General features: G+C 48.3%; 1 protein-coding gene across 5 annotated transcripts in view; it reads left to right on the forward strand.

Moving 5' to 3' along the window:
- Window positions 1–10,000, forward strand: part of LOC125048316 (homeobox protein homothorax-like) — a 193,510-nt gene that overhangs the window by 163,294 nt on the left and 20,216 nt on the right. For all 5 annotated transcript variants that reach the window (XM_047646973.1, XM_047646976.1, XM_047646974.1 and 2 more), the window contains one exon: window positions 7,894–8,032. In XM_047646973.1, coding sequence (XP_047502929.1) covers window positions 7,894–8,032 — 139 coding nt within the window. The remainder of the gene's footprint in view (window positions 1–7,893; window positions 8,033–10,000) is intronic.

Genomic DNA, 10,000 nt, shown 5'->3' on the forward strand with positions numbered 1-10,000 from the left:
AAGGGAATTAAATGATTGAGGTGTAAGTGCCAGGGATAATGATAAGAGTAATAAATGATTATAGATAATTGATAACAAAAGTCGCAGTAGTTATGATAGGAATAATGATGATAGTGATGTTGGTGATGGTGATGATGGGGAAGATGGTAATAATGATATTGATTAAGAATTGATTAAAAATCGGTGTAACTCCACCTCCTCCTCCTCCTCCTCCTCCTCTTCTTCTTCTTCTTCTTCCTCTTTTTCCCTCTCATTCCTCCTATTCTCTCTCTCTATCTCTACTCCCCCATCCTCCCCTTACCCATCTCCCCCTCAACCTCCCTCCCCTCTTTCTCCTTCTCCTTCTCCCCCTCAACCTCCCTCCCCTCTTTCTCCTTCTCCTTCTCCCCCTCAACCTCCCTCCCCTCTTTCTCCTTCTCCTTCTCCCCCTCAACCTCCCTCTCCCTCTTTCTCCTTCTCTTTCTCCCCCTCCCTCCCCTTCCCCCCCATTTGTAGCAAGAGCGTGAAACATGGGCCAACCTCCTCATTTGTAATGGTGTTTCGCGCGCGGGCCCAACGTGCCTTCTCGGGTAAACAGTCGGTGTCGAGGTCTGTGTGTTTGTGAGGTGGCGTTGTTGTTGTTGTTGTTGTTGTTGTTGTTGTGTTTGTTGGTGTTGGTGTTGGTGTTGGTGGTGGTGGTGGTGTTTTTGTTGGTGTTGTCTTCGTGTTAAGGGTGGGTTGGTGGGAAAAGGGTGGAGGGTGGAAAGGGGAAAGAAAAAGTAGGGGAATGGAGGAAGGGGAAGGAAGATGAGAAAAGGGGAAATTAATGAGGGAGAGAAGGAAGGAAGAGACAGAGAGAGAAAAAAGGGGAAGAAGGAAGAGGGGAGATGAAGGGGAAGAGGAAGAGGATCTTGACATAATTCGTCCTTCTTCTCCCCCTTCTTTCTCTCCCTTTCTTTACCCTAGTCTTATCGCTGTCCTTAACCCCCCCCCCCTCCCTCCCCTTCTCTTGACCTTTATTATCGTTTTGTGCCTCACGTGTGGCATTGGTTATCTTTGTTATCTCATCTCTCTCTCTCTCTCTCTCTCTCTCTCTCTCTCTCTCTCTCTCTCTCTCTCTCTCTCTCTCCTCTCTCTCTCTCTCTCTCTCTCTCTCCCCCCCCTCCCTCCCTCCCCTCTGTGTGTGTGTGTGTGTGTGTGTGTGTGTGTGTGTGTGTATTTATGTTTGTGTGCGTGCCTATGTGTGTATACCTGTAATACGGTTTTGTTGCCTATGATCCCGCGTGCCGTCATGCACGAGGCCAATAAAGAAGAGAGTCACAATCATCTGTTTTTTAGCACCTGCGAAATTTGCAATCGGGTGGCAATTGTTGCGTGCAGGCATCTGGATCTCTTTATGTCACAGCGGCCAATCGGGTCCCGCTGTAGCCCCTCCGTTGCCCTGTCTGTCTGTCTGTCTGTCTGTCTGTCTGTCTGTCTGTCTGTCTTTTTGTCTCTGCCTGTCTGTCTATCAGTGTATATTATTATTTATCTGTCTATTTGAATCATCATTTATCATTATTTTTTTACTTTATTAGTCCCCCCTCTCCTACCCATGCTTACCACGGTCGAGAATCTTGTGTCGTATATTCGTTGACTTTCGTGTCATATTTGTATTTGATTTCCCCCCCTTAATTTATTTATTGACTTTCATCCCCCCCTCCTTCCCCCTCCACCCCCCCCATCCCTCCCCTTCCACCCCCCCCATCCCTCCCCTTCCACCTCCTCTCCCCCTCTCATATATTTAGTGAACATACTTATTTCATATATTTAATTTCCCCCTTCCCCTTCCCCTCCTCCACCTCCTCCTCCTCCCTCCTCCCCTCCTCTTCCCCTCCTCCCTCTCCCTCCCTCCCTCCTCCCTACCCATCCCTCCTCCCCCTTCCCTCTCCTCCCCCCCCCCCCCCCCTTCTGGAAACGGACGCCGGCGGCTTTGAGACATCAATTGATCACGTGGCCTCGTTCCGGGTGTCAGGTATAACAAGGCGGGGAGGAAGGTGTCTCGCCGCGTCGTGCTTGCAAATGAACGGTAATGAGTGATCAGCCATGCCACTTCCTGTGATTATCTCGTCGAGGGACCCTCTTCTTCCTCCTCCTCCTCTCTTCTTCTTCTTCTTCTTCTTTTTATTTTTATTTTATTTTCTTTTTCTTTTTTTTTTCTTTTTCTTCTTCTTCTTCTTCTTCTTCTTCTTCTTCTTCTTCTTCTACATCTTCTTCTTCTTCTTCTTCTTCCTTCTGTCTTTCTTCTTTCTTTCTTTATTCATTCTTTATTCTTTGTTGTTGTTGTTCGTCTTTTATTTCTTCTCTATATTTGTTTGGTCTTTCTTTTTCTTTTACTTTTTTTCTTAAATTTCTGCTTCTGATGTATCTTTTTCTTCTACCTTTACTTTTTGTCCCCCTCCTCCTTCTTCTTGTGCTTTTCTTCCTCTTCTTTTTCCTCCCACTCTTTGTGTTCATCCTCGTTATTATCTTCTTCCTCCTCCTCCACTTCCTTCCCTCTTCCTACTTCTTCTGCCTTTCTCCTCTTTCGCCGCTTCCCTTCCGTTCCGCTCTCTCTCTCTCTCTCTCTCTCTCTCTCTCTCTCTCTCTCTCTCTCTCTCTCTCTCTCTCTCTCTCTCTCTCTCTCTCTCTCTCTCTTTCTCTTTTTCTCTCTCTCTCTGTTTTACTCTCACCCACACTCTCGTCTTTTTTTCCCCTCCCCTCTCCCTCCTCCTGTTCCTCTCTCCTCTCCTCTCTCTCCTCCCCCTCCTCCCTCCTCTCCCCCCTCCCCATCCCCCCTCCCCCCTCCCCCATCCCCCCTCCCCTGCCGCCGATCCCCCGGGGGCATTCCTAGAGCCGCATGTGGTAACCAAGGAACTACCGGTTACGTACAGACGAGGTGATAGTTATAGATGTATAATGTACCCACTGGGAGGCGGCGGCCGCTCCCATTCTCAAGTTGAGCCGAGTCCCGTCGTGTGTGTGTGTGTGTGTGTTTTTATGTCTCTCTGTGTCTCTCGCTCTCTCTCTCTCTCTCTTCTCTCTCTCTCTCTCTCTCTCTCTCTCTCTCTCTCTCTCTCTCTCTCTCTCTCTCTCTCTCTCTCTCTCTCTCTCTCTCTCTCTCTTTCTCTCTTTCTCTCTTTCTCTCTCTCTCTTTCTCTCTCTCTCTCTTTCTCTCTCTCTCTCTTTCTCTCTCTCTCTCTTTCTCTCTCTCTCTCATTCTCTCTCTCTCTCTTTCTTTCTCTCTCTCTCTCTCTCTCTCTCTCTCTCTCTCTCTCTCTCTCTCTCTCTCTCTCTCTCTCTCTCTCTCTCTCTCTCTCTTTCTTTTTCTCCCTCTTTCTCCCTGCCTCTTAACGGTATGTGTGTATATGTGTGTGTGTGCGTGTTTGTTTGTTTGTTTGTTTGTTTGTTTGTTTGTTTGTTTGTTTTATGTTCATTTGGTTTCATTGCGTGGGCGAGTTTGTCATGCGTGCGTGTGTTTATGGATGGATGTGCATGTATTTTTTTTGTGTGTGTGTGTGCGTGCGTGTGTCCGTGTTCGTGCGTGCGTGTATGTGTTTCTGAGGATGTTTGTGTTTGTTTGTTTATGTGTATGTTAGTACTTTTTGTGTGTGTTTGTCTGTGTATGCATGTACGCGCGCTTGTGAAATTATTTACTTCAGAACTATTATTGTCTTGATATCTCCTTCCCTGTGTGTGTCTGTGTGCGTGAGAGAGGTCGAAGGCATGTCTGTGAGGGGGTGGGGGTACAGAGGGGGGTGGGGGGGAGACTGAAGAATGAAAAGTATGCAAGCTGCTCCTGCCCGGACTGTGCTCTCTCTCTCTCTCTCTCTCTCTCTCTCTCTCTCTCTCTCTCTCTCTCTCTCTCTCTCTCTCTCTCTCTCTCTCTCTCTCTCTCTCTCTCCCTCTCCCTCTCCTCTCCCTCTCTCTCCCTCTCTCTCTCTCTCTCTCTCTCTCTCTCTCTCTCTCTCTCTCCGTCCTTCTCGCTTCTTCCTCCTGTTCCCTCTTTTGGTCTTGGATACCTCTCCTGTGTCTCTCACTCTCTGTGGATTGTCTCTTCTCTTCTTTCTCCTCTCCTCTCCTCTCTTCTCTTTCTTCTCTTTCTCTCCTCTTTAACATTTTCCCTATATCTCTTCCCTCTATCTCCATCTCCACCTATGTTCTCCACCTCTTCATTCACCCCCCCCCCCTCCCTACTCTTGTCTTCCTTCCCTCATTCTCCCCCTTCCCCCTTTCTCCCCCTTCCCCCTTTCTCCCCCTTCCCCCTTTCTCCCCTTCCCCTTTCTCCCCCTTCCCCCTTTCTCCCCCTTCCCCCTTTCTCCCCTTTCCCCCTTTCTCCCCCCTTCCTCCTTTCTCCCCCTTCCCATTTCTCGCCCTTTCGTTCGGCCTTTTTGCGAAGCCGAAGTCGGAGCCAGTGTCAGAATCGGTGGCCGTGGCTCCGCCTTGATGTACCTTGCAAATGATTCACGGTTTCCTCGGGAACTTCGTTAAGTGGTAACAAGAAATTATTATTTTGCTCAATTAGTTTAATATCCCCCGGTCATGTACTTGCATTACACTCCGGCGCTCAGACCCGACCGAGCTTCCTCCTTTTCCTCCTCCTCCGCTTTTGTTTGTTGTTGTTGTTGTTGTTGTTATTATTGTTATTTTACTTCTACTTTATTATTCTTTTTAGTGTCTCGTCTCCCTCCTCCTACTCCTCCTCCTCCTCCTCCTCCTCCTCCTCCTCCTCCTCCTCCTCCTCCTCCTCCTCCTCCTCCTCCTCCTCCTCCTCCTCTTCATCCTCCCTCTTCTCCTCCTCCTCTTCATCCTCCTCCTCCTCCTCCTCCTCCTTTCTCCTCCTCCTCCTCCTTCCTTCTCCGTTTTCTCTCTTTCTCTTCTTCCTTCCTCGTCCTAATTCTCTCCATTATTTCTGTTTGCTTTCCCTTCGGTGTTTCCTTTCTTCTCCTTCTCGAACTTCTCATTCACTTTCCCTCCCTCGTTCTCTCCCTCTCCCTCCTTCCCACTCTCTCTGCCTCCCTCCCTCGTTCTCTCCCTCTCCCTCCTTCCCACTCTCTCTGCCTCCCTCCCTCTTTCTCTCCCTCTCCCTCCTTCCCACTCTCTCTGCCTCCCTCCCTCTTTCTCTCCCTCTCCCTCCTTCCCACTCTCTCTGCCTCCCTCCCTCTTTCTCTCCCTCTCCCTCCTTCCCACTCTCTCTGCCTCCCTCCCTCTTTCTCTCCCTCTCCCTCCTTCCCACTCTCTCTGCCTCCCTCCCTCTTTCTCTCCCTCTCCCTCCTTCCCACTCTCTCTCTCTCTGCCTCCCTCCCTCTTTCTCTCTCTCTCTGCGTGTATGTTATCTGTGTATGTATGTATGTATGTATATATGTATGTATGTATGTATATACATATATATGTGAGTACGCGCGTGTGCATTTGCGTGTGTGTTTGTATGTATGCGTTGTATGAATGTATGTATGTATGTGAGTCTGCGTGTGTGTTTGTATGTGTGCGTTGTATGAATGCATGTATGTGAGTCTACGCGCGTGTGCATTTGCGTGTGTGTTTGTATGTGTATGTCGGCCCAGTGAAAACCTTATGAATATACATACTCGTGGTCGCCTAGAGTGGCTTGCGCTGTCCGGAGCCCTCGGGGTAGAGGGATGATGCGAGGCCTTGGTATTTCGGGAGAGGGAGAGGGAGAGGGAGGAAGAGAGGGAGAGGGAGACAAGGGGGCAGGGAAGAAGAGAGGAAGGAAGAGGAAGAGAGGGAGAGGGAGGAAGAGAAGGAGAGGGAGGAAGAGAGGAAGAGGGAGGAAGAGAGGGAGAGGGAGATAAGGGGGCAGGGAAGAAGAGAGGAAGAGGAAGAGAGGGAGAGGGAGGAAGAGAGGGAGAGGGAGAGGGAGACAAGGGGGCAGGGAAGAAGAGAGGAAGGAAGAGGAAGAGAAGGAGATGGAGGAAGAGAGGGAAAAGGAGGAAGAGAGAGCAGAAGCAAGAAAGGGAGAGAGAGAGAGGGGAAGAGATAAGAGAGATACAGATAAAGAGAAAGATTAAGGGAAAGGGTTAAGAGAGATACAGATAAAGAGATAGAAAGAGGAAGGCGAGAGAGAAACGCAACCAGATAGACAGACAAACAGGACAGACAAGCAAACCCGCACACAAACAAGGGTGAGTGTCTATGAGTGAGTGTTTTAGCGTTTCCTGCTACCCTTAAGTGTTGCAGTGTAGCTGACCCTTCTTGAAAACCCTTAATAGAGTGGGAGTGAGTGAAATAAACACCCCGGTTTGATGGCCACTATACACAAAAGGGTGTAAAGTGTGTAAGAGGGAGTGGAGTGGGGGTGGAGTGGAGGGTGGAGTAGGAGTGAAGTGGAAGGGTTTTGGGTACACACACACACGGGCCAGCCAGGAGGAGGTGGGTCTTCCACACGCCCTGGAGGTAATGTGTACCTCATTAGAGCGGAGCTTCGTGGAGCTCTTGCGGAGGTACGTAGGTCGTGGGCAATAGGGGGGGAGGGAAAGGGGGTGGTACGTGAAGGAGGAGGTAGAGGGGAGGGGGGAGGAAGAGGGAGGAAGGGGGTGGTACGTGAATGAGGTGGTAGAGAGGAGGTGAGTAGTGGGGAGGGGGGAGAGGGAGGAGGAAGGGGTGGTACATGGAGGAGGGGGTGGAGAGGAGGGGGGAGGGGGGTACATGAAGGCAGCATGATGGATGGCTCTATAACAGGATCTCTGATGGATCACTGTGACAGCATTACCTGCACACACATGCACGCAGACACACACACGCTCGCATGCACGAATTCACAAACGTCCATGGAGAGAGAGAGAGAGAGAGAGAGAGAGAGAGAGAGAGAGAGAGAGAGAGAGAGAGAGAGAGAGAGAGAGAGAGAGAGAGAGAGAGAGAGAGACAGGGAGAAGAGAAGAGAAGAGAGAGAGAGAGAGAGACAGGGAGGAGAAAAGAGAAGAGAAGAGAGAGAGACAGGGAGAAGAGAAGAGAAGAGAGAGACATGGAGAAGAGAAGAGAGAAAGAGAGAGAGAGAGAGAGACATGGAGAAGAGAAGAGAGAAAGAGAGAGAGAGAGAGAGAGAGAGAGAGAGAGAGAGAGAGAGAGAGAGAGAGAGAGAGAGAGAGAGAGAGAGAGAGAGAGAGAGAGAGAGAGAGAGACTCAACCGACCATACACTCGAAGAGCGCTCTCGCAGTCTCTTGTCTCGGCAGTTTTAGACACCGTAAACACACTCTTTATCCTTGTTATCAGAGGGAGTAGCAGCGTTGAGGCGATAACCTGGGCAGAACATGGGGTGATAACCTGGCCGGCGCATTGATATTCACTTGAGGTTCCCTTCCTAAGCCATCCCTCCCTCTCCCTCCCTCTCTTCCTCCCTCCCTCCCTCCTCCCTCCCCTACCCTCCCCTCCCCTCGGTCCTTCCCTCCGCTCCCTCTCTATTTTTTATTTTTTCTCTCTTCCCTCTTCTCTTCCTCTTCTTCCCCTTTCCTGCTGCGCCTCCTCCTCCTCCTCCAACCCCTTCCACCTCCCCTAACCGCTTCCCCCTCCCCATTCCCACTTCCCCCTTCCCCCTTTCCTCTCCTCCTCCTCCTCCTCGTCTTCCCCTTCTTCCCCTCCTCCTCCTCCTCGTCTTCCCCTCCTTCCCCTTTCCCTATCCCCTCTCCCCTGCGAATCCCTCCCTCCCTCCCTCACATGGTTCTTGAACTGGAATAATACTTATGAGTGTGAAGTGTGACTGTGATCGCTTTCGAGAGATGTCTGGTGTGATCGGCGCCGCCACTTGAGAGCTCCTGTGATTTGCTTTGTGACTTATTATTATCATTATCATTGTGATTGTTAGTGTTGCTATTTCTAACAACACCCCCAACCCTCTTCCTCCGTAAAACTAACCTCCTGTTCTCCTCCTCCTCCTGCAGCGGCCGCCCTCATCGTCAATGTCGTTTACTGGGGGCGCAGGCGGGGACGACGCTCGGTCTCCTGGCTCGGGTGGCACTCCGGGTCCCTTGTCCCACCAGCCCGCCTCCCAGCAATCGGCGGACAATACCAGCGAAGCAGGTAAGGAAGGGTCACGGCCTTGGCTGTATTTTATGCTTGGAATTATTGTTGTTGTTTTTTGGTGGTGGTGTTTTTATTATTGTTGTTGTTGTTATTATTATTATTATTATTATTATTATTATTATTATTATTATTATTATTATTAGTGTTGTTATTATCATTATCATCATTATATTATTGTTATTATTATTAGTGATGTTGTTATGATTATTATTAATATTATTGTTATTGTTATTATTATTATTATTATTATTATTATTATTATTATTGTTATTGTTATTATCAATAGTGTATTATTGTGGGTAATACCAGTGAAGCAGGTAAGAGCTATGAGGTTTTTTTTATGTTATGGTTTTCTCTCTCTCTCTCTCTCTCTCTCTCTCTCTCTCTCTCTCTCTCTCTCTCTCTCTCTCTCTCTCTCTCTCTCTCTCTCTCTCTCTCTCTCTCTCTCTTTCTCTCTCTCTTTCTCTCTTTCTCTTCTCCTTCTCTCTCTTATCCAACCCACCCCCTTCAATTTACTTCAACCGACCCTCCCCCCCTAAAAAAAATATATATATATAAAAAATATATAACTTTTTTTTACGCTTCTCTTAAAATTCCTTCGAGTTTCTGTCGGTCGGTTGGCGGGCGGGAGAGATAGCAAGAGGGATAGATTGACTTGACTGATTGATTGATTATTTAATTGACAGTTAGTAGGGCGGAGAGCATAGGGTGCGGAAGGCGTAGCAGCATCTCTCTCTCTCTCTCTCTCTCTGCTGACACACTGTGCGGTTTTTACAGGTGTCCCCCACACTTGTAGGCGACCGTGTGTGTGTGTGGGGATGGGGGTGGGGGTGGGGGGTTGTATGTGTGTGTGGGGGTGGGGAGGTGGGGGTATGAGTGTGTGTGTGTGTGTGTGTGTGTGTGTGTGTGTGTGTGTGTGTGTGTGTGTGTGTGTGTGTGTGTGTGTGTGTGTGTGTGTGTTTTCTTATTTCCTGGTTTCTTTTCTTTTTTTCTTTCTTTCTTTTTTAAAGTGTCAGATTGTTCTACTCTTCTCTCCATTCTTCTCTTTCTTTATTTCTTCATTCGTCTTGCTCTTCCTTCTCCTATTCCTTCTCTTTCTCCTCGTCGGCCTATTCCTCTTCCTCCTCCTCCTCATTTTCCTCCTCCTCCTCCTACTCCTCCTTTCTCTCTCTCTCTCTCTCTCTCTCTCTCTCTCTCTCTCTCTCTCTCTCTCTCTCTCTCTCTCTCTCTCTCTCTCTCTCTCTCTCTCTCTTTCTCTCTCTGTCTCTCTCTCTCTGTCTGTCTGTCTGTCTGTCTGTCTGTGTGGTGCAGCGGTAGCGTTCTCGTCTAGCAATCTTGCTGACCTGCGTTCAAATCTCTCGCCGCCAGTGGATGGCAACCCTGGCCATTCCTTGCACACAGGGGATAACTTAGAAGCAAAATAAAACAGACACTATGTCACTCCAAGAATATCCATTGTAACAAATGGAATCAAATTAAACCTTTTAATTAAACCTCTCTCTCTCTCTCTCTCTCTCTCTCTCTCTCTCTCTCTCTCTCTCTCTCTCTCTCTCTCTCTCTCTCTCTCTCTCTCTCTCTCTCTCTCTCTCTCATTCTCATTCTCCTCCTCCCTCTCCTCCTCCTTCGACTCTCTCTCTCCTCCATTAATGTATAGATATTGATAGGAAGATGTGTATATAGATAGATAGATCAATAAAATAGATTATGCAATCCTTCTAACAGATACGAGGAGGAGGAGATACGTAGATAGGTAGATAGATATAAATATAGATAGATATAGATGGATATAGATAGATATAGATAGATAGATAGATATAGATATAGATATAGATATATTATGCAGATCTTCATAAACGATTTAGAGGATAAATAGATAGATAGATAGATAGATAGATAAATGCATGACACGGAGATTGTTAAAAGGTTGTATCAGTGCGTAGGTGGAGGGAAGGGGAGGGGAGGGGA

Source organism: Penaeus chinensis, chromosome 43 (assembly GCF_019202785.1).
Source record: "Penaeus chinensis breed Huanghai No. 1 chromosome 43, ASM1920278v2, whole genome shotgun sequence".
Taxonomy (NCBI): domain Eukaryota; kingdom Metazoa; phylum Arthropoda; class Malacostraca; order Decapoda; family Penaeidae; genus Penaeus; species Penaeus chinensis.